Here is a 25,242-nt window from a genome sequence, read left to right on the forward strand (position 1 = left end):
ACAACACAAGAGTGCAATACAATCACGTTTTATTGAATGATAGGACAACAAATGAACAAGGCAATCACAGTTTATGGGTTAAACATCGATAGATCAGAGCATGTCTGCAACAAAAAGTCCATGGGAGGGATGTGTTCACTCTTTATAGCCATAGGGAGAGTTTCCCTGGGGACACCTTGTGGGTCGTACTGCACTCGTCGTTTGAGGTGTAGACCAAGCGATAAGTTTTGGTGGTGTCCTTGGACAGCAACACGTTGCCCTGGCGAAGTCCTCCGCGAATGGTGTGGTGCGGGTACGGCACCGTGATGTTGGCTTGATCCCTCTGACAGACGAGGCTCTTCATGCTGTCAAAGTGGACATGTTGGCTCGCCCTGTGATTTAAAGTAAATCCTCGGACCTTGCTGATGCCCACACTGCCGTCAGATTGAGGATGACTTAGCTTGTGGCCATAATTCTTGGGTCCTGCCGAGACAAAAGTCTGAATGCTGTTGCCCCTCCCAGTTCATCAGTCAGCTCCCCAAGGTATCTCCCCAGTGGCGGGTTGTAGCTTCGTGGACGGTGAATGTAGATGATACTGTCCATATCAAAATAGAGGACACGTCGATCCAAGGGTTGCAAATAAGAAAACAAATTGAGACGGGCTTGTGCTGTCACCCAGGCTGCAATGGCCACATTGTGGGCTGGGTGGGGAATCGTGAAATTCTGCCTGGGGTTCGTGAGTGACACAGATGAGATCTTCATTGATGATGTTAATGTCTTTCACCACACAGCGCTCATCCCGGAGGAGGGCAAAGTACCTCTCAGGGGAACTGATATATTCCGTCTTGGCAAAACCCAACGCGTTGACCAAACTTGCCCCAGTGATTGTTCAGGCAGGCTTTGGCTAAAGCACGTAGTCCTGGGTTTTGCGAATGTGAGCAGGATCCAAGGTGACACCCTCTTTTTCGCTGTATCTCGTTGATGCAGGCGTGTGGGTCTGGACAGCCTTCTGGGTATCCACTGGCCTCTTGCTTGATCTTGAAGAAATTGCTCACACAGCGAAACAGTCCTCCCTCTTGAGTGTCAGGGTCGTAGGTGGCGAGCGTGTCAAAGTGCCAAGCCTCTCAAAGATGTAGAAGCACCTGATAGCCACACTATTCAACAGCAAACTGAAGCTCTTTGCTGACGTAGGTACCGATCCATGCCCGGTCTTCATCCCCGTGGGGGGCAGGAAGCATCCAACTGCTCTTCAGCACCATCATGTACGGTACAGAGGGAAGAGCAGTTTGCCTTGACACTTGTGGGAAGAACAGGATGATAGAGGTCGGTGGGTGGCAAGACTCGGCACTGGATCAGACCGTGGAGCTCAAACAAGTCAGACACGGGAGGATGATCTTTGATCTCAGGATGTCCCCGGGAAAAGTACCATACTTGCAGATGTAAGGGTACAGCGAGCAAACGTCCACATATTTAATTTCTTCATCTCCTTTGGCTTTATAGTACAGTTTGGTGGCGTTGGTATGACCTCCAAAGAAAGCATCTCTAGGATCCAACGGGTCAGACATGTAGGCATGGGGTCCTTGCAGTGGGGTCAGGAAGGCTCTCAGGTCGCCATTGTCTTTCTGTTGTTTCAGAAAATCGCATTCCCAGAGGGGTCACCACTTGGTCGATGTAGGGATGTTGACGCTAACACCCAGTCGGTACATGGTATGATGGTATCGTTCCCAAGGGTTGAACCCAAACTAGCATGGTGTTCACATCGGCCCGTCTTGTAACAGCGAGTACATCCATGCCAGAAACAGCCCAAAGTATTCGTACACGGTGTGTGTCTTGGCATCGTAGCCATCCACCATATAGCGGCTACCGTCAGCACAGTCAAAGCCCACTTCTCCACCATTCCGAGCATGTTGAATGTGGACAACAGGGTGTTGATGCATGACCCAGTTGAGCCAGTGGAGACACTGAAGCGAGTAGCGACGCTGGGGGGTGATAACCTTGAGTAGGTAGGATGGCGATGGTGCGGGTTCCAAAACTGTTTTCGGAAGGTGAGCATGCAAGCCATGGGTAGAGTCACCGCTTCATAGAAAGGGTCCACGTTGTTCTGTTGGATGAATATGTTGCGGAATGCAGCACAGCCTCGACGCAAAATGTCCACATCCACTCTGACAGTAGGTCAACAATTCCTCATCAGATCAAAGACAGTCCTTTTCAGCCACCCGTGCATCGTACCAGGCCAAGAAAGCTTTACGTTCGGCAGGAAACACGCTGTCAGGATCGTAGGTAGACACGGGAGGATAAGGACCCACATAGCCTTGGTGAGCTTCGGTGTTGAAGAAGTGAGGGAAGTAGCCTTTCTTGAGTTCCGTCAATGCAAATGTTTTGGAAACTGCTTCAGAGCCATCGTGAGGAAGTTGAGTGAATCCTTGAAAACAAGGCATCCCACGGTCATCTGCAAGATGTGATTCCCTCGAAGTGTGACCCTAGGGTGCTTTCACGAGATGTTGATGGAAGTACTGTTGGAGCAAGTGTCCATCATACCCACGGTACTTGTGAGCAATGACCAAAACGTCGTCATCGTCAATGGTAGGAGAAATGTCATCTTCGTCGTCTTGTTCTTTGTCCTCGTCTTATTGTTCTACATCATCATCATCGGCTTCTGGTGATGACAGTTTGGGTTGTTTGGAGGCACGGCCCGACGGCTGCTGCTGGGGTGCCTTACGTTTCTTCTTCTGCTTCTCTTTCTTTTCTGCCAGGACCATCAGCCAGTCGCCCATGTCCTTCAAGGTCGTAGATCCCTCGAAACACTTTGATGCGGCTAGGCCCCTTCTCCTTCCTTACGCCAGGGACACTTGTCACACAGTTGATCCGAGGCCTCGGAAATACATTTCCGCATCCTAGATGCACCACACACAGTTGGGAACATGAGTTCCTTTGATCTTGAGTACATTCAAAGTCATAGAAGATGAACTGACGCTGTTGTCGTTCTTTGTCTTCATCCTTGTTTTCACCGTCTTCATTTTGTTTCGGTGGTTCGATGACGGACATGTAGCACTGGTGGTTGGGTTTCAAGGGTTCTTTGCAGATCTTACAGTCACGATTCGTGCCACACTGGTGGTTGGCCATGCCCTGGATTTTCCTCACATTGACTTTGGCCAGACATCGATGACACGTGGATGGTGGAGCAGGTGCTGGGATGATGCTTGGCGGAGGCCGTCCTATGGCGTTGAAAACAGGTAGGGTTTCGGAACCATCCGCCACATTGGAGACAGGAGAGTCCTTCATTGTCCACGTCGCCACAGTATCCAAGACATTGGCACCAGTGGCATTGAAATTCTCGGGTGCAGCGATGATCTTCAGCGTGGTCGTATCCTTGGTCACAAGTTTCACAGTAGTAACTATACCCTGTGAAGGCAGTCATGGATGTAATGACATCGTAATGCTGATGGTGATGATACAAGTGAAGGATCTTGGTGGGTTGAGGCACTTCACTCTTGTACAGGAGTCGATTCATCATATCTTGGGAGTAGACTTTGAGCTGATAGTAAGGTGCCAAACGTTGACTGAACAACTCCACGTGGGATGTCCTGTACACGGACCTTTGGGGATCTTGAGTTGGCGAAACCAGCCCTTGGCGGCTTTCAACTGTGCTGGTTTACGATGGTCACAGAGGTATTTCCATTCCTTGGCCCATTCTTTGGTCACAGGATCGGGTTTGTGTTCATGGTGACTGGCCACGACCAGGGCACGGGGCAAAGCAGAGCTGATCCTCATTCTTGATTTGGTTGATGCATTGTTTCTTTTCCAGGAAAGTGTTTAAGCCGATGAGGTGCCTTGGCCGGCCGTGTCCCTCACCGATACGATCAGGATCCTCTACATGCAGTAAGTATATGTCCATGGTGTCATCGATATGTAAAGTCGTGGTTGCTTTACAGCTGTACTTTTTCCACTTCGGCCATGATGTGTTGTTCCCCCTGGAGGTCACCCATCCGCTGAAACGTGATTCGGATGGGTGTATCAAGGCTGGAGTGTTCCAGGGCCAATCCCACACGATCACCATCCTGTCCGCCCACATCGTCTCTCAAATCTGTTAACACTGCATCAAACTGTTCTCTGAGGAACGACGGGGAGGTCTGTTGACGCTGCAGCCAAACTGGATTGAACGTCAGGTTGTAGCGCTGAGTATCAGTCCGGAATTTTTGGTTGTTTTTTTGGGTCGTCTGCTCCAACTGGTACGGCACAGGCTCCTCTTCAAGCTCATCTTCGTTCATTCGTGGTGACGGCATGGTGAGAACTGGTAAGACCCACGCTGAGCCTGGTTTATATAGGTTACGTCACCCTATGACGTCACAATAGGCCGTCCTAAGCGTGGCAGTGCACCATGACCTCATATGTTATTTATAGGAATGATGACATACCCATGACGTCACACTAGCCTATCGACCTGATGAGTCAGGATCGGAGTGAAAGTGCGAACCGGATGCAACCGGTGCGAACCAGATGCGTCAAAGTGACGTCATCAACCCCAGCTATATAAATTCGAGATTTTCCAGCTCTCCCTATCAGTTGCTCACTGAAACTGGAAGCATGCAGTCGTCTCCCGCCTCCGTCTCCTTCCGTTGCCGCCTGTGCGAAACAGATGACCACAGTTATCTACACTGTCCCAAGGTGTCCTGTACCGAGTGTGGTGCTCAAGGGGCATCGCCATTACGTATGTCCCAAGAAGACCAAGGACAACAACAAGCACGATAACAACACCTGCTACAACTGTGGAAAAACGAAGGTCATCTCAGTTACGCCTGTCCACATCCCTGTCGTCACTGTGGTAAAGAGGACCATAAGAGTATGAACTGATCTAACAAGGCCCAGAAACGTCCGGCATCCACCCACCAGCCAAGTGAACCGCCAAAGAGAGTGAGTAAACGTGAAAGCCAACATCTACTGGCTCTACTCCATGATAGGGTCCTCCTCGTTCAAGACCACATAGACAGCATGCACTCTCTACTTAACGCATCTTGGAGTTTGTGGAACCCATGGACGATTCCAGCAGCACTGCCTCCAGTGCACCACCATCACCACAATAGATACCTCGGTGATCTCTCACCCACACTGATACCAACGGCCCTTTCAGGGCCACCCACCTCGCTCGAAAGAAGGCTACATCCAAAGCTTTTAACCACCCACACACACACACTTCTTCTAGCCACGCCATCGTCCGCCTCACCCCCTCTCCCTCCCTCCCTCCTTTTCCTCTCCTTTCCTCTCCTTCCCTTCCCTCTCCGTCCCATCCGCCGCTCGTCCGTTCCGCCATCTTGAAAGGCGTCTACGCTCGCGAGATCCTGCGAGAATCCACGCGATCCCGCGAAATCTCACCGGGGACGCCATCTTGAAACGCGTCGCCATCTTGGCCCGGAGATGACGTCATCGTCATGCGCGCAATCACCACCGGAACCGGACGTGACGTCATCGCGATGCGTACGCACCCACCGGAACCGGAACGCGAGTGATCTCCCCTGACCGGAAGTGACCGGATCCAAGATGGCGGCGCCACGGGGACCGGATGTGCCGCCATCTTGAAAAAAGGCGCCAGGGTAACGTTGCACACTACTCATGGTCCCTAGTATGGTGATCTATCTTTAGGTACTGGCGATCTACAGCCGACTTTTACAATGTTTAGTCGTTTGTTAATTTATTCTTTTTAAATGTCATCAACTAGTTTTAACTTATACCTGTGATAATCTAGATATTCTACTGTCAATCGATAAGAGGTTTCTTATTCCTAATATATTTAGTACTTACATGCAAATTGTCGTCAAGATATGGTTGAAATATTGCCGATGTGACGTAAACATTTTCTGTTGAGATTACCTTCCACGGCATCTGACGTACATGTCAATCAAGTTCCCTTGAATTATCTTTTTTGTATTATAGGATATTTATATAGTGCCCTTTAAAGACTCTATATGTCACACATTTTCGACAAGATTTTGGCCTATATTATACATATTGGGGCATATGCACTCACTTTAGCTTCCTGTTGATGCAGTAAAGACCTATCATCCCTTACGACTTGCCTGTAATCGATAATTGATACTTCGAGGCGAATAGCTTCCAAACAGAGAACACTTGCCATATATGGATTGTAAACAATTGCTCCATTACATCGAAAACTGCCGCAAGCGGTGTTGTCGGTGTTTGCCGAATTGTTTTCTGTGTCTACAGGAGCTATACGATATTCATAAAGAGAGCACTCTAAGGGACACTACTCTATGGGCTTCGCTTGAAATAATTGAATGGCATTAATTCATTTAAACTTTTACATTTTATATTGTAATCTAAATACGTAAGTTTGTTTGGAATTAATTATATGGTAGCTTCCCCTTAGGGCCGATAGTTAGTTTTATTGGGAGAAATGCATCATTTCTTTTTTAGAGACATGTGGTGTGCAGGGGCGGATCCAGCTGTTTTGAGAAAGTGGGGGGTGCACACTATTGAGAGGGTGCACACTTTAATTTCACCCGAGTTTCAATGGTCATTTAACAAACTTTCAGCACAAGGGGGGGGGCACCCTGCACACACACACACACCCTGGATCCGCCTATGGTGTGACATAGTGTCTTTAAGACAAAGTGACGTATCTAAACAGTTTTAATATTAATGATTATTTAGAATTCCAGTACCATTAGTAATATATCATTTGTTTACTCATTTCTCTTCCCACAGGAGGTTACTTGTCATATCTTCCTACGAACCTCTGTTCTAATACGGTCCTTTCATGGTGCGAGTGTTCAGGATTCGTGATTGGTTACAATCAGATTTAGTTGTGCAATCAGTGACGTTGTTTCCGTAAAAGTGATCATTCGCAAGGCCTCGGTAATTTCCGTATGCTTCGATAAAAAATAAACCTATTCCCCTGCGCGATGCGCAAACGTTTCTTCTAGACAGAACTCCAGTCATGTTATGGCGGATCAGTGGCGTCTCCATCGCCCTCGTTGACAACGGACAAGCTAGCCATTAAACGTCTCGTGTGCTTAACATCAACACAAGTCCCCGGCAGACGGGGATATTTGTAGCCCCACATTTGCCTGTGTTGGTCAAGTTGAATCTAAGTCGATGTAACACGTGTTCTGATTGGCTACAAAGAAGGGAGATAATTCGTGGTGCGATCTTTTGCCGCTAGGGGATTTTAAGAGAATATAAAATATGGCCGTACTAGAACAGAGGTTCGTAGGAAGATATGACAAGTGGGAAGAGAATGTTTTTACCAAAACATCCGAAACTTCTATTCATTTGGATACAAAGTAACAGTAATGTAACAAAATATTTGTTGCATCCTTAAAACGTGCCATACACTTTTCATGCCACTTCCTGTTATATTTTTAGGACAGAAAATATGCAAATGACTTTATAGTTGTCGCAGGACTACTCTTGGCGAAGTAAGTTTTGATTCGTGCACGATGCAATGGCGGCAGGGTCATACTAGTTTCGAAAATGTTCCAGAAGATACTGCCTAAAGATGAATACTTTTTATATGTCTGCGATTTGACATGACATACCAAAGAAATAAATAACTCTTAGAAGAGCGATGAATTTGTTTACGTAACTTAGGTCCGAGTATATGTATGTTTTACAAGACAGCAACGTTTCATTTATATCATACTCTTACCTGATGTATTTTGAGCTGTTTCTACATGTTGTCAATATATATAATTGTATGCTCTGGTCTGTATACAACACAGAATATTAAAGGTTTTTGTGGAAGAAATAGCATTATAATGTCGAAATAGTGTTGTTATGAATATTTTTAGATCTACCACCCTTTTGAAGGCACATTTACTAACATATATCATGACGCCTCTCCCTAAAGCTTGTGTGTCATTTCTGACTGGTTCGTGGAAACTGTCCTATTGAAGATCAGTGTTGTTAAACGGTGAAGATCAGGTTAGATTACAGATATGATAGTCTTCGGGAAGGGGCCCCTTTAATATTTAAGGAAAGATGGTACTTAAAATGGACAACGTAGTTAAAGGTTATAAGTATCTTGGTATAATGTTTTATTCAACACTAAATATGGACAAATGTGTTTCTGACTTATCACTGCGCGGAAAACGAGCTTTACTTAAAATGCTGTCGGTTTCGCATAAACTTGGTGTTATTACACCTTATCAAATCATTTCATACCCAAATACAGCCAATTCTATTGTATGGATCCCAAGTGTGGGGTTACCAAAGATTTGAATGTTTAGACAGAATTCACCTGCTGGTATGCCAAAAGTTTTTTGTTTCCAAATAATATGATATATGGAGAATGTGGAAGATACCTACTTTACATTAATTCGCAAAGAAAGAGTTTAAAATATTCGTTTAATATCATCCATAGTCCAGAATATCTGATTCCGAAAATAAACTTAAACATACTCTTTCATGTAGATAGTATCGGTAAGGTTACATTGGTATCGCATTATAAGGACACTATTATTCTCACATGGATATGGGTTTGTATGGTTTAATGAAAACAAAACCAAAACTAACTCACAAAACTACTGTTGTGATTAATTCCTCTCCTCGTCTTGTCGTGAGCAAACGATCATGAAATCCTTCAGCTACTTTCGGTATTGTGAAACAGGGAGACTGACTGACTTGGCAATATAGCAGCCCGACTAACTCACTCAGACAAAGTCACCAAAACTTACATAAAATATTGAAACTATTCTTACAACGATAATACTGGGACTGCACGTTGGGCTTAATTACCTGGGCTTAATTACCAGCTTAATTGTGGATTTTGCCTGTTTTGACAAGATAACATTTGACTTGAATTTAAGCCCAGGGCTTAAAAGGAAAAAAACGACCAAAACGATTTTGTAAATATGAAATCCCCTTACAGCAGTAAGGGTGCAATAGCGATTGAAACTGTCCATGTAAACACGATTCAGCAATCATCCGGGAAGGAAATCACTCCATTTTCATGATCTAATTTACGCCCATGGGCTTTAAAACGTTATTCTTTTCCCGTTATCAAGCCCGGGCTAAATAACGAAATGGCTTAAGTACGTGAAGTCCGGGGAGGCTCCAAATGTTTCATCAGTCAGCACCTGCATGGTTCTGTAATATACAGCAATAGTTATGTCCAAAGGAACACTCTTATCACTCATTCTCAATGTAAGTGCACAATTGCAAATATGTATTTTGAAAAATTCTAAAGTTGGAATAAGAGGTTGTAAGTTGCATTGTGCAAAGGTCAAGTGTTTGTAAACGTTTATGAATTTTTAACATCCATTTCAAACCCTAATTTCTTGCTATCATGGTCCAAAATTGTAAATTATGATTTTTTTTATTATTGATAACTGTAGTTTAAACAATAAAATGTGTATACTTTTCAAATTGTATTCATTTATAATGAAGAATATATATTCATAGACTCTTAGAAATAAAAAGTCACTGTCCTAAACATCGTCCGTAGTATTATACCTAATACGGATGGAAGTAGGTTTCAATTGTATATTACGTTATGAATCTTGTATTTTATGTTATGAAAAACATTATGTTCGTGGAAGATACGTTTGACCTTACACACACGACTATCTTTCAGCATAAACTACACCTAAGTAACTTCAAACCGATAACACTTATTGTCAGTAACGGCACATTGCAAATGTAACGTTTACACAGCTTTAAAGATTTCCTCAAATATACAGGTTCATTTTACGTTATACCATCGTTCATCACATGAGCATCGTATCGTACTATCGTAATACAAGTGCGCTAATCCACGTATGTATGTTACAACCTATATTTGATAATTTATCACCCTGGATTTAAATTAATGTATATAGCTGATCATGTATAGACAATAAATGTATTACGTCATAAACATAACGTATAATACATAACGTAAAATACTATGACGATGTTCACTGGTAGCACACGACATATTTGGCATAGCTTTGTAGATTTCTCCATTTGCTGGCATCGTTAGCACCTAACCATAACCAACCCACAGTTTGATTTGCGCGTGTTTATTTTCTCCATTTTGCCAGAAATACCATAACGTAAAATACATCCTTAACCATACGATTATATCTTAATAGAAAGTTGTTAAACTCAAGTATGTAAAGACACCCCCTATGATATGAAACGTTTCTGTTTTTCTTTTATTCCACAATTAAATAAACTAACTACGCGATAATACAGATGTTCACTACAAGTTAGAATTGAATTTCAGCTGAATTTTAGTCCATAACGTAAAATACATAAAAACAGCAACATATAAAATTTAATTTTTGTTGATGAAGTTTAAGAGAACGCTAAACTGTATGACTTCTTAAAAGTTGTCTAAATAGATCCCGTGCTGTCATTAGACACTTGTTTCCGCTTCCACAACCCAGCATGTCATCTCACAAACAGAGTCGATATACCATCTCCTGTTGGAGACATTCCTATTTTGACAAGTTCTTTCTTAGCTGGGGCATTTTTCACAAATATGGACTGCAAAGTGTGACACTAAGGTTAATTATTATGTTGCCACTACGATTTTAAATTAAATCAATCATATATTGTAACGTTTTAATCAAGTCTTTACCGGAAAATGTATTGTATATGGAGGCGACGTGAAATTTTAGTAATTGTGCACTTATTTTGAGAATGAGTGTTATACGCGACTCTTTACTTCACTTCTTAAGTCTACCAAGGTGTATGCGTGGTAGAAAACACTGCATATAGAATGACAAATGAGAGGTAAGAACTTTAATGACACTGGAAATTAATTCATTTAAGAAATTATAAGTAGCAAATCATGTAATGCTGCTTAGTTTCAACAGCAAATACGTGATCACAGGTAGCAGTCATAGAGTTACGTCATCAGTGGCAGAAAACTATTTCTTTGATCGTCATTCTAGAAGTTGGCGGGTCAATAATGAGGCATATCCTTCATGGATAACAAACTTCTTGTTAATTGCATGGAAAGACGTTTCGATGTAGATTATTACACCGTTATACAGCTTAAAACGTCGACCTCGCTCTATGCAATAAACCGGAAGTTGTTGTTAAAGTTGTGTGCTCCATTATTGCAGAAAAAGACCGTGGGTACATCTTTGTGTGACATTTTGGAAGTTGGGTAGAACAATGGTGAACATGTTCTGGACAACACCTTCTCTTACTTTGTGAGTGCGGTGTTTCGATACAGGTTCTTGTACCTGTCAAGCAGGAACGTAACATGAAGAGAAGAACAAAGAAAACAACACAAACATTACAACTAGCAAGGCAGTGAGTGGCTTTTTCTCCGTTAGCGTGGTAAACTATCAGACTGAATCAGCAAACACCTAAACGAAAATAATGTCTTTTCCATATTGTGTGATTGGGAGCGTTCTACTACGACAATCATCACCTTGACCTTTCCTCCCCAAGGACGTGTCGTTATAGAACTGAAATGGATAGTCAAGTCCCTCAAATTCGCATTTTGAGAAAAGCATCGGTTCCTGTAAGAGGCAGTAAAGTACCGGATGCGAAATAAACTTAACGTACACTGAGTGTCATTGCAATGTACAAGCACAATACACTTGATTTACCGACACGATACATGTGCATTGGGTGTCAAAGAGCAGGAACTAGAAACCAATACAACATCTGCATGCTCTGAATACAATTATTGCCCGAAGTCCCACAACGTTTAGATGTGGGTTTTGTGATGAGTGGCTGATAATGTAAACGGAAATGGCCACCAGTAATTGGCAACTTTATAATAAATGAGACAGTTCACACCAACATTGTATTCAAATACGTTACTTAAGTTCATTGACGAAGAAAGAAACAAAACATGTTAAGTGCCGTTGAAAAGATTTCCTCATTTATTAACAAGAGTAGAATTACTTCCCATCTTCATTTCCATACATGAAAGCCAAATTGTTATAACTAACTTCCATCACCCTTCTCAAAGTTCTTGAGGGAAGGACATTTTACCTTCTTTAGAAGTACGAATTAGAGTCTAATGAAAACTATTTTTTCAGATATATATGTCTACTTTTCTATATATTCATACACTACGATTTATGTGGAAAGTTTCCACATGCAACATGCAGTATGCAACTAGACAATATTGTTCTGATCATGGACGATGAACTCGGTAGACCAAACTCCTCTATACAAGTGAATGAGTTTACACTGAACAATGGTTGTTACACGCTGAACTGATACCAGCATTGTGCAGTGCTAAAGTGTTAATCCTGCTTGTAAGATTATTTATACAAATATGTTTCAGAAGCCGATTGTGTACTCTTTGAACAGTTTGTGTATTGTCGGATCTCAGTTAAAGTTGAATATTAACACTTCTCTGCAAGTGGGTTCATTATAAGGAATGAAACACTTGTACTGCTTAGGTTAACATTGCAAAACACGGAGTAACAGGGTTCAAGCCAGGTTGCAGCCTGAACTTGTTTCAGGTTTATAGTCATTATGTCAGCATCCCGGCATCTGATTCCATGGTCATGAGCAGGTGAGCTCACAGTTCATAGTTATGTCAGAACACGGATGAAAGGTTCTTTCCTCACTTTACCATGTTTCCATGTCGAAAAGATGCAAAGAGAGCATTTTGATGTTATTAATTGTAAATTTAGACAATCAGGACTTTAAATATGAGTACTTTTATAAGGTTCAGGCTTATGTCGTATGAACAACAAGGATTTTGCTTCTGTTATCTGAACCACACCATCAATTAATGTACAGTGTACTGAACAATAAAACGCCTGTACTGCAACAGTGCATGGTTTTACAAACGGAAAATGGAAACACAATGAATCTCAAATATCAACAGTAAGAATTATCTTACCTCAGTTTCTGATTGGCTGAGCGCTCGTCTATTATTTGCAATGTATCCCTCTTACAAGCGCGTAACATTTTATGATACCCGCTGGGAATGCCGAACTGTGGGAAATCATTTGGTACTTCGTGTTAGTAATTCTTTATCTCGAATAACTGACTCCTGTATGATGTACGGAAATGCAAGTCGATGGAAGGTCGATAACCCCAAATTTGTTTTTCTTGTGGTCTGCTGGATTCTATGTCATGTGGTATTGGGTAACTGCCTAACTCTGGTACTCCTATTTAATCCGATACCCGTGCTTCAACAGTCCAAAATTAACATAGAGGTGCTCAGGGAACATAAACAAACACAGATGTACATCAACCCATGTCCCCCTCGTGACCAGTGAACAACTTATAATGTCCATTATGCTTGCCACAGTACAATTGATGATGATCAAATATTTATATAGTGCACATATCCACGCAACTAGTACATGATCAAGGCGCTTGAGTGTTCCCTTGATCAACGGATGTCTTTTGTTTCTGGCATTCTTTTAACCATCTCAACTCCCTGGGGAGTATTCAACTCATGTAGCCTCTTAGGCGCAGCGAATTATCACACAGCCTCATCCCCACAAGGTACCCATTTGCATCTAGGTGGACTGGGACATATATTCACAGTATTTTGTCCAATGATACTGCACGGTAACTAGGCAACTAGGTGTCTGCACGTGTTCGTGTGTCCACCATTTGGTCACCTACCGTCGGATGAGTGGGTTCTTTTAAGTGCACAGGGTTGTGTACTGCACACTAGGGTTGTGACAATACTGAAAGAGCCTGCAAGTTATGAAAGACACCGCATTCATCGATCCAGGCACCTTTTGTTTAGCTCCACAGCTCCACAATGACCTTTCTGATCGATACCGTCAGGAAGCCACAGTCATCCATACAGAAACTAGCAGAATCAGTGTTAAACCTTCACACGCGAATGAAATCGTTATCCAAATATTTCAATGTACCTGACTTGTCTTTATAGCGCATGTATCTTCTTATGAAAAATCATGGTATTAGTGAGTCTTTACATCTATGCTAGATACATCATAACAGACCATTTGTATAGACCACAATGCACTTTACAACAGAACATAAAACGATCAATTCCAACAATATTGACAGTTATTTTCAATTCAATCAAGGATTAGTCCCATACTTAAAAACATACCACCACAAAGCATAAGACGAAAGCACTTTTACGAGTGGGAAGTCTTTATTAAATGATTAACTTCATATTTACAGATTGCTTTACTGTAGCAGTGCAATATAGTTGCGTGCAGCGTTAAACAACAAGTGTACAGTCCCCTTGGAATGTTGGGCATAATGACAATCACTGGTTTGTCTGGTCCAGACTTGATATTTACAGATTGCCTAATAGTTGGGTGCAGCGGTAAACAACAAACATATATACTGTGTATGTGGGATGTTGGGCAGTCACTGACTTGTGTGATCCTCTACTTCAGTGGCTGGCTCTATCCTCTACTTGTGTCTCCATCCTCTACTTCAGTGTCTCTGTTCTCTACTTGTGTCTCCATCCTCTACTTCAGTGTAATAAACATGGGCTTCAGTGTTATCACCCCGTGCTTCCAGCTTTGGCATACACTGGGGGGAAATGGATATCGACTAATTGTCCTCAAGTGGTGATAAATATGTAACGACTGTTCTTAGGTCAGGAGTGGGAACGTCCCGCGTGAGGTGTGTGTAGGAGTCGGAAACTGAATCACCGACATTTCCTGCTCCATTGTCACCATCGCCTTCTTCAATGTCACCATCGTCTGCTTCAATGTCACCATCGCCTGCTTCTTGTCACCATCGCCTGCTTCAATGTCGCCATCTCCAGCCTCTACGTTGACATCTCCCGGAAAGTAATCTGCTAACACAGGCAGTGCGTCATCGCTGACATCGCTTGTACTGTCGTGGTTCTGATTCGGTATCCCTTCGCCCACTTCCGCTTCATTTTCTCTGATTTCCCAGTACTTGTCCATTTCCTGGTAGTGCATGTAAGTGGCGTCTGTGTTGTTTGTTCCAGTTTCAGCATGGGTTGACCTGTTTGAATAAAAGAGATAAAACAGAACGTTATAGAAGCCACATGTAACGATGATGTGTCTTGTTTGCCTGTTGTTTAATGCCTTCTTTTGGCAGTATTCCTGCTAAATGATGGCGACTCATAACGACAGTGACAAATTACATTTTTCCCAGTGCTGTTATAATGAAGCACACGGATTTATATAAATGGAAATTTATCATTTCAAATCCGAAAAAAGTCCAAAAACATTTGAACAGGAATGACGATCGACAAACAGTCGGATAGAATATTGATTTATCCTTCCCTTTCCAGTTCTAAAATAAGTCTGTCACGAATCTGTCCGCGCTGCGGCCGGAGATACTTACAAGATGTTTTTTTATGGGTACACACTGAAAAACAAGAGTATTTCCCCGAAACCTCTAATTTTAGACCATTAAGGTCCATATGCCAGAAACATTTCCTCTGCTCAAAAATCCATGTTTCGTTTTACAAAAAAATACAAATGTGTATGTACACACACAATAAATTACATCAATCACTTTTAAGTTGTTTTGCGTGTAGGTTCAAAGAAACTTTGCTCAATATGTGGTCAAAGTTTCCTGCTCAAAACTCATGTTTGTTGTTTTGCAATGACATCAGACTGTAACTAGAAGTAATATAACACTTAGTTAAACTGACTGTTAGTGTCAGAACACATGGTCTGCATATTTTCATTTCTGGTTTCATGTATTGGTTTGAAGAAAGGTAATGCTTACAAACATACGAAGCATAGATATCTGCATATTCCGACATTAAGTGTCTTGTTTGTTTGTTATTTAACGTTGCACTCTTCCAGACAATTCAGTGATCAACAGTATGAGCATCTATCTACGCAACTGGGATACGATGACATGTTTATTTTATTTTATTAAAGAATATTTATATAGCGCACATATCCACGCACTAGTGCATGCTCAAGGCGATTGTATTTTTTCCCTCGATCATTGGATGTCAGTCTCAACGGCACATCATATTATCAATCTCAACTCCCTGGGGAGTATACAACTCTTGCAGCCATTAGGCGCACCGAGTTATTGTGGCTTTGTTAACATATTGTTAACATGTGTTAACGAAGACGGCGAGCCTGACCACCCGACCCCGTTAGTGGCCTCTTACGACAATCATAGGTTACTGAAGATCAATTCTAACCCCGATCTTCACGGGTTCATAATGTAATACAGAAGGTGTCATCCATAGAGCATCCTGCTGTTCTCAGTATAGTGTCCTGGGTCCCGTTTCACAAAGCGATCGTAGCGCTAAGGTGATCGTAACTCCCATACTGTAGCATAGACTTACGACAGTCCTAGCGCTAAGATAGCTTTGTGAAACGGGGCCCAGTCCTTATCTTCAAACCTCAGATGCAGTCTACATTTAGCTAGACGACGTCGTATTGTGTTGCTTGAACGCCCTTGCTAAGTGTTTTGACAATAATTGGTCTCAATTCACAAATTGTCTGAACCTTTAGTGTATCAGTTCCGTAAAAGAACACCATTTGAGTATAGTTGTCTTGTTGTTTCGTCACACGTTGACGACAGGTTCATTCAAATCCTGTCTATAAAGTCTTCAGTGAGATGACATTGTATTTGATGAACATTACAAGGTCTAATGGCTTCGTTTGCAACATTTACCTATCCAGGTTTGCAAAAAGCGTTATTATCATCCGACAGCTGATTAATCATTGCGTGATGTTGAAATCCAGAAGCTAGGTGTGTAAGTATCACATTCCCAAACAGTCACGACAACAACCAAACTGTGCGCTGAGCATGAACATGCCCTTTCTAAAAGTGAATCCTGGCCTTAAAGTCGAGAAGATACATAAATATGTAGAAAGATGAAGGTTTCAATTTACAAATATTTTCAAATTTTAGGTTACTGAAGGTTTTAGTAACTTTACAATGCTAGGCATAACAAAATCTACAAAAACAAGTCGATTGTACAGTTCGGACTGTATCATGAGCATGTGTTCATTAATCAATCTCAAATAGTGATGAAAACAGGTGAAACCAGTGGAAGGCGAGCCTATCCTTCCCCACCAATGGCTCCCTTCGTCAACATATGCAAATGTTAGTCAACGGTTTAGCTGCAACAAAACCGGGAACCTATGGTTTAAGTCAAAATAGCTAATTGCAACGAACATAATATGTGTTATTAATACGCCAAATAGTTACAATTCTCTGCATAAAAGCTTTTGAAAACTTTCTTTGTGGCTTTACATGGATCACACGGCTTCCGTACTCTAATGTAATATATAGTGACTTATGAACACATGCTCGGGATATAGTATATGTACCATAGGCTTTGCTTTCAGCAGAGATTTCTTATGATTATATAAAAGGTTTGGATGTTCCTATCTACTAAGTGCGGAGGGGGATGTCAGCTTCCTGCCCAAATGAGCATAGAAGTTACCTATGAGGAAGTCCAGCATGTCACAGATGTTTTTGTCATCAGGCTTCAAAATACAAGTTTGTTTAAATGCAACGACTTGCTTGAATTGTGTTAACAATTATACATGTAACACTTGACACTTTGATTGACATTTCTAGAACTTGAGGAGAGGAAGAATGAGGACATTCTTTTATGGATATACAACTTCTTTATTCTGCGAGTGCTTGACATTTAACTTATTTGCAAAAACGATTTATTTTGTTTTTCATCATTTTTGCATTACTTTTTCACATTGAAAACGGAATGTTGAATTTGGTTAATACCCTCCCCTAGACCGGTGAGTAAGATCTTGTCTTTTGTATTCTCAAAATGGACCGCGTGGTCAAGCTGTGCGATATGGCTGAAATATTATTGAGTACATTTTAGGTTCATCAAACAAACTTTCGCTCAAACGTGTAGCACGTAGCATATCCTTTGTGCCGCCAAAACCAAAGGAGTTGGGAGGTACCTGTTCTTGATCTGCCTTCATTGAATAGACATTGTTCTTGTTTCTCTGCAAATACGTGCTTAACACGTAACATGTCCTCACTCACTCACACATATATTAAACACCCTGGGTAAGAACAGTCTCTCCGACGACTGTAATGCATAATGCAGCTAAACTTACCTTTGTACACACGGCCCTTTACGGAAACAGACGCAGCATACGGAACTTGCAACCAGGACGAAAAGGACTGCTGTACACACAACCCATATCAGGGTGGCTGAGCTCGTATGATGCACCTCCGGCAGAGCTGACAAAACAAAACATACACATGAAACCAAGTCTGGAGACAACGAATCATTGCTAGTCTTTCATGGAACCATCAGCATTTGATGGTGATTAAAAGCAACAAAATCCTCTCCATCGTATACATAGTGACACCTTGTTATTGTAAGATCATAAATCTTATCTTCAGTCAAGTTTCACAGAAGTTTGTACTCATTTCCAATATCGTGTCATATTTAGGGGTATAATGCACGATCGAGAGAGTTGGCTGTCGAAATGAACAGTAATGTATTCACTAATTAGGAAGTTGGGTTGGGAGTCATAAGGAGACCCTTTCTTGTATCTTCTCCTTGTTGACGAAACATTTTGTAACTTGCTCCTGCACACATCCATACACGACAGTAGGAGCAGGAAGCACATAGCATGGTAACTGTTGGGTCTCTTGTTTCATGAGTGCCTTTATGTCTGTCCGTTATCCTGTTAATTCACATTTAGCCAGCGTATCATCACATTTATGTACTGTTAAGGTGCCCTATTGTATGATATATGATGAAAAGGGATCAAAATGCAATGTAGCCGTTATGTATGGACAGTGCACTTTGGACCTCATGAACAATAACTTTTGAACCTTGTGCTGACACCACTCTAACCAGGACAAACTATTTATGAATTGTATCACGGAAGTGGATACTCAGTAGATAACCTTCAATAACGTTTGTTGAGTCAAGGGAGGAAAAACATCGGAGAGAGAGAGAGAGAGAGAGAGAGAGAGAGAGAGAGAGAGAGAGAGAGAGAGAGAGAGAGAGAGAGAGAGAGAGAGAGAGAGAGAGAGAGAGAGAGAGAGAGAGAGAGAGAGAGAGAGAGAGAGAGGGTGCTCGCTGAATGAACGAGTTGATGAGTGCATCTGCAGCCATGCAGCTTATATCGACCGCACCATCATGTCAAAGTCGGGCCAGAGGCAGGCGGGTTGTCCTGAGATCGGTCCCACGACTCGGAAACAATGTAAGGCCTAACCAGAAGAGACATGGTCATCAAAAGAGGTGTCAATAGATGGCCTAAGGTCCGTGAAAGACAGCATCATTGAAATATGGGAAGTAGTAGATGGGTCGTTGAATGGGAAAGGTTCGCTGAATAGGTTTGATCCGCCGAATGGGTTTGACTCGCCGAATGGAAGCGGTTCGACGAGTGGGACTGGCTCCCCGAATGCAATCTATTCGATGAATGGCCATGATCCGGGAGCATGATTGATGGGATAGCCTCCTAACGACCTGACGAATGGTAGCGATCCCTAGAAGACTGGCGAAACGGCGAACCAGAGGCGAAACGAGACGACGACTGTTGATTGGACGAATCAATTAGTCTGATTCTGTGAAAGGTCCAGAATATGTATCACCAGTAGATTAAAATAAAACAACACTTCAGTACCTCGTTGATTGAAATCAAACAGGATTCATGGGCGATGTATTACTGGTAATATTAGAAACCTGTATGACATAATATATGAGCTGAAAAATGAGGATAGACCAGGCCTGTTAATTGTAATAGATTTTCAAAAAGCATCTGATACTGTTTCAAAACAATTAATACTCAAAGTGTAAAAAAAAATCGGTTTGGGGCCAAAAATGATAAAATTGATAAGAATCCTCAGCAACAACGCTAACTCATGTATAATTCCCAATGACGTTGTGTCCTCGTGTTTTCAAAACGGACGGGGTTGTCGTCAGGGCGATCCAGTGTCCCCATATCTCTTTCTTTTTGTTGCAGAGGTACTTGGAATTATGATCAGAAATAATGTCCACATAAAAGGAATAGAAATAAATAACAAAGAACATAACCTAGATCAATATGGTGACAACATTGAACCTTTCCTGGATGGATCTGAGTATAGCGTGAAGAGTGCTCTAGATACACTGGTGGACACTTTTCATCAAATCTGTGGACTTAAGGTGAATACTGAGAAGACCAAAGCAATATGGCTAGGATCAAGGCAAACTCTAATGCAACACTATGTGAAGATAGAAAATTAAATTGGATAAACTCTGACTTCGAAGTATTTGGAATTACTTTAAGTCCAAAGCTGGACAATCTCTGGGTCATAAATACCAGAAGAAGACTAAAAACAATAAGTAATCTTCTGGCAAACTATAAGAAAAGAAAGCTGACCTTAATAGGTAAAATTATTATAATAAAATCATTGATACTATCCACATTAGTTCATATATTCTCAGCCTTACCAACTCGACCAAATGAATTTGTAAATAATATCAATAGATCCTGTTCAACTTTATTTGGGATGGTAAGGAGGATAATTTCAAGAGAACTACTTTAATAAGAGACTATGAGGATGGAGGATTAAGGATGGAGGATATTGATAACTTTATCTCAGCACTAAAAATACCATTTCTGCGACGATATACAAAAAAAGAGACTAGACTCCTGAATTTTCCGATCTCAAATTTATTCTTAGTAGGTGCTAGTATCGAAAGAGAATTTCTAACTGACAATCCTTTCTGGAAAGATACTTTGAAACACTATTATTTGCAAAATCATAGTACCCCATACGAACCTCTATCCTAGAATATCCTCGATGAACCTCTATGGCTTAATCATCAGTACAAAAACCCAAACTTGTTTTAAAATAAAAAGCCGATTTTCAATATGAATTCTTACAATGAGCAATAAACACAAGAAAGGAAACAAAAAAAATGAAACTAATAGACAAAAATACATGTTTTTTTGTGAAATAGAAAATGAAATTATTCATCCAATTTATTATGAATGTACACATATTAATAGATTCTGGAAGCAGGTAGCATAATTTATGAACAGAACAGATGTGAACTATCAAAGGAGGTTGGACTACCCAGATGCTTTGTATTACAAAATCACTTGATTTTGATTGTTAAAAATGTCATTCACAATAACAGTATTAACTCAAAAAAGCTTTGCGTTGACTCGTTTGTAAAAACTGAAGGACACAATGTATATTGAAAAATAAAAATTGCAAATATTAATCTGAAAGCCAACACTTTCAATAAGAAATGGCATCATTTGATACATATGGATAGGCCAGCTACCATTAACTGAACCTATGATACAGACGTAAGTATTTTCACTAATATCATCATTACCAGGTAATGATGATATTAGTGAAGAAAATACTTACGTATGTACCATAAATGTACCACGTAATGGCACAATGGTATTAATTTTTCTTAGACATTGATACATGACTACCTGACACCTGAACATGTAACCATATGCATTTTGTTTTGCTTCATATATAGTTTCGAACGAACATCTAACCCAGGTGTACCGAAATAAAAATGAAAAAGAATGTGTCTGCACTGATCGCAGTGCTGATCCCAATTGCAGAAATCAATACAGTCCACAAACAAAGTGTTGGGGTTCGCTGCAGAAAACATTCTGTTCCTAGATTGGTTATCGTTTTTGCCCATGATGAATTAGTAGAAGAGTAACGTACAAAAACTGAGACATTGCAGTATTCAACCACACCATTGTGCGACAAGAAAGATAACGATTAAGGTAGTGAGAGGGTGAATGTAGTTTTACGCTGCACTCATTAATATTCCAGCTATATGGCACCGGTCCGTAAAAAATCAAGTCTGAACCGGACAAACCAGGGATCAACAGCATGAGCATCGAAATACGCAACTGGGAACCAATGACATGTGTCAACCAAGTCAGCGAGCCTGACAACCCGATCCCGTTCGCAGCCTCTTACGACAAGCATGGGTTACTGGAGATCAATATTCTAACCCGATCTTCAAGGGTAATGATTAAGCTAAGCTGGTCGCGTGAGCAGGAGGTGTTGCGTGCTGATCGCTTCCCAGGAGGGTGCCCAGGCGGTGCACAGGCAGCATGGGTTGCACGGGGGGAAGCATGGGGTGCACGGGTGTATGGGCAAGTGAGGCCAAGAAGTTTTATTTGCAGTTCGTTTCCACTCAGGAGGTCGAATTGAAGAGCGAGTACAAGACGTGAGATAAGGTAAGTTTAAAAATACCTATTTGTGATTAAAGAAATACTTACTCGCATTACGATATGCTGAAGAACATCCTGGAGGGGTGCAGGTGGATGTACAATTAGACTCACTTCCTTCTTCGCTGGGACTGCAATCCGTCACACAGGCACCAGTGCTCTGGTCACATGTTCGGTTGGCGCAGTTCTCAGGACAAGGTTCACAGGCTGACCCGAAATGATGAAGTTCGCAGCCTTCAGCACAGGAACCTGCTGCATTACATCTTTGATGGCGGCATCCAGGATTACACGGAGAAGAACACCTCGGGCCGAACCAGCCATCCACACAGCCATGGAGACACGTGGCGCTGTGTTTGTGACATTCACCTGTACATCTGTCTGACGTCACAGCAGGAAGACACTTGTGGGCTGACTTGGGGCGGCATGTTTTGCTGCACGTCTCGGCACAGAAGTCCCCGTAGAAGCCAGGAACACATTCACAGCCAGCCTCACAGGATCCTGCACAGTTCTCACACGTCTTCTCACAGTTTACTCCATAATGTGTCGGGTCACACTCGTCACATACTCCTGTCATCCTGTTGCAGGTTCTGCAGTTACTGTGACACGTCTTGCATCCTGATCCGTACCTGGAATCTCGACATCCGGCAAAACAAGCATCACCCAGCTGACAGTACTCCCCGTCACATCCACCTGGACACAGTTTACAGTTGGCCACGTGACTGTCACATGGTCTCTCACAACGTACGCCTTGGTATCCTGGTACACAGCCATCAGTACACTTGCTTGTACCTTTACCTGGATCTAGCTGGCATGTTTTATATCTGCATGTGCTGCTGCAATGGGACTTGCATTTCATTCCAAAATAGCCTCTCTCACAACTGTGTAAGCAATTGCCCCTCTCATCGCAGCCAGAACAACGCTGTCCCTCTATACATTCTGCACCTGTCAAGTAAACAGATCTGGTAATGCTACGTAACATATAACCTGGATCGCTGTTAACATTAACAGTAAATAGAATAGTCCCAGAAGACAACTACATGCGCACACAAATAAAGATGTAAACACCGTAGTTAGTGAGTTGAACTCTGTGTACAGTTTCATGACGTCAGTGGTTTCGGTATGAGCCAGGTGCAACACATTTGGGTAATTGCATCGCGATAAACTGTCTATTTGGAAGGTTCAATTGTTGTACGTTTGATTGTTCAAAAAAAATCATACCCATATTCTAATCAGATCACGGAAAGCACATACTACACATAGTCTTTCTTAGTACACACACTCTGACCTTCGACATCGTATGTCAGAGACACTCACAGTGCATATATGGAAGGTGTACAAACAACATACGCGTAACGCTGGACCAGCAGCGCGTCAGCAAGTAAATCTGTTGATGGGCCCAGAATCCCTGGTTTGTTTCAGTAGAGGTGTCGACATAAGCACGAAGACAGAGGCTCTACACCCGTAGAGAAGTTATGACTTTCAATGCTGTTTCATAGCCTAACATAGTCACATTTACTTTCGTCTTTCTTACCTTGAGTGGAGTCAGCCATACAGATCAACATGATGATGAAAAACAGTTTCATAGTTACCTGAAAACGAGATATACACTCTATACACCCATAGATGTAAAATAAACTCATTGTGATAAAACATCGAACCATTACGGACATATAATATTTAACACCAAGAACGAAATAAACCTGGTAAAAGCAGGTCCTGCAGTATCAACATAAAATACACGGTACTCTTAAATTCCTGCCCTGTGTGTAGTCCACGATCGCCGCATCGTGTATGTCGCCTGATCGTTGCTTTAATAACTTTAAACACTGATTCAGGTTTTCAGGTTTTCCGTTTCGTCTTCCTGCTGCTGATGACTAGCTCAGCGTATGTGAAGCTCGGAACCTCATTGGGAACTTGTTCCACCTTGCACGCAGCACGTTTAGTAGAGAACACATCCATTTGTTTTGCCGTGTTTCAACACAAAAAGAGTGTATGTAGTAGTTGCATAGCCACAGCAGCAGTACCCCTTTCCCGTAGTGTAAGGGTGTGTGGGTCTTGTGTCTCGATGCGCAGGCTATTGTTTTAACCCTCATTTTGTCCGGCCTCCTGTTGACTTCGTGTGCGGTAATGTGAATGTTGCAACGTTGTTATTTCTGCATACAGTGAAACCAAATTGTCTAATATTAAACTCGAGTTCATTGTACTTCCAGAAACTCTTTCAGCAAATCCAAAAACGTACATGCATTAGATGAATGTGACTTTATTCTAGGATTTTCCTACTAAATCAATCGTCAACTTTGCAAACACGAACGCTGAAATGAACTTCCATCAATATTGCCGAGTATTTATAAATTCACCTGACACGTATGTCAGTTATGTTACGCATATTACATCCTGTTTAATTCAAACTCAGGTTCCTTACATCAATACCTGAATTTCATGCATGGATTTTACAATAAATTGACCAGAGACTTTGTCAGCAATATCTAGTGTAAAGGTAAATTCAAGGGAAACATCATTTGTATCAAATGTAAGCAAAGGAAGGTTCTGATTTTACACTTAGTGCCTATTGTGATAGATATTGTTCCTTCGTTTTGGAATATTCAGCAGTAAGAGTCTCGTAGCAAGAATTATAAGGAACTAAAAATAAATGTATTCAGTGATTTGGTACAGTCCCCACAATTTAAAAGTATTTCCACCAAGCGTGACGCCATGGGTAACTCAGGAACAACGTTAACAGTACTTCTAATATTTTTTTACTATTAACTTTGATTACAATGAAAACGAAAAGAAACCAACAGAGATTTTGTTGATAACTTACATGTCACATTATACGGTGTTCACTGGTCTCGAGGGGGGTCATGGGTTGATGTACCATCTATGTTGTGTTCGGGTTCAGGGAACATAAACAAACATGGAGGGTACATCAACCCATGGGCCCCGGGGGACCTGTGAGCACTGTATTTATCTTACCGAACATCACAATGTTAATTCTAAACTGTTTGAAGCACGGGTATCGGCATTATAATGAGTATCAGAGTTAGGCAATTAGCCGATACCGACAACAGACAAGAAATTTTTTTTTAGAGTCATCTCCCTTCCATCGACTTGCATTCGCAAAACAACGGTAATTTCCGTACACCATGCGTGACTCAATTATTCGAGATAAAGAATTACTAACACTAAGTACCAAATG

At 41.7% G+C, this 25,242-nt stretch overlaps 1 protein-coding gene and 1 long non-coding RNA gene across 2 annotated transcripts; one reads left to right on the forward strand and one right to left on the reverse strand.

The window, feature by feature from the left end:
* The first annotated feature begins 5,746 nt into the window (after positions 1-5,746).
* LOC124286487 lies at positions 5,747-22,165 on the forward strand. Its single transcript, XR_006901047.1, has 3 exons — positions 5,747-5,820; positions 10,202-10,211; positions 22,155-22,165. It is a non-coding gene; the product is annotated as an uncharacterized LOC124286487 (long non-coding RNA).
* Positions 13,893-24,097, reverse strand: LOC124286485 (multiple epidermal growth factor-like domains protein 10). The gene is made up of 5 exons (XM_046722861.1): positions 23,792-24,097; positions 23,578-23,635; positions 22,098-22,988; positions 17,946-18,072; positions 13,893-14,874 (listed from the first exon to the last, which is right to left on the reverse strand). The coding sequence occupies exons 2-5, from the start codon at positions 23,627-23,629 to the stop codon at positions 14,493-14,495; spliced, it is 1,452 nt and encodes a 483-aa protein (XP_046578817.1). The 5' UTR covers positions 23,630-23,635; positions 23,792-24,097; the 3' UTR covers positions 13,893-14,492.
* Between the last annotated feature and the right edge of the window lie 1,145 nt (positions 24,098-25,242).

The sequence above is a fragment of the Haliotis rubra genome, unplaced genomic scaffold (assembly GCF_003918875.1).
Source record: "Haliotis rubra isolate DU_JTF1 unplaced genomic scaffold, ASM391887v1 Scf384, whole genome shotgun sequence".
Classification (NCBI taxonomy): Eukaryota; Metazoa; Mollusca; class Gastropoda; order Lepetellida; family Haliotidae; genus Haliotis; species Haliotis rubra.

Coding starts and splice junctions, on each gene's coding strand:
- LOC124286485 (XM_046722861.1), bottom strand. CDS start 23,629: ATGAAACTGTTTTTCATCATCATGTTGATCTGTATGGCTGACTCCACT. Junction 22,989..23,577: donor TATGGCTGACTCCACTCAAG/GTAAGAAAGACG, acceptor TTTACTTGACAG/GTGCAGAATGTATAGAGGGA. Junction 18,073..22,097: donor TTCAGCATATCGTAATGCGA/GTAAGTATTTCT, acceptor TTGTTTTGTCAG/CTCTGCCGGAGGTGCATCAT.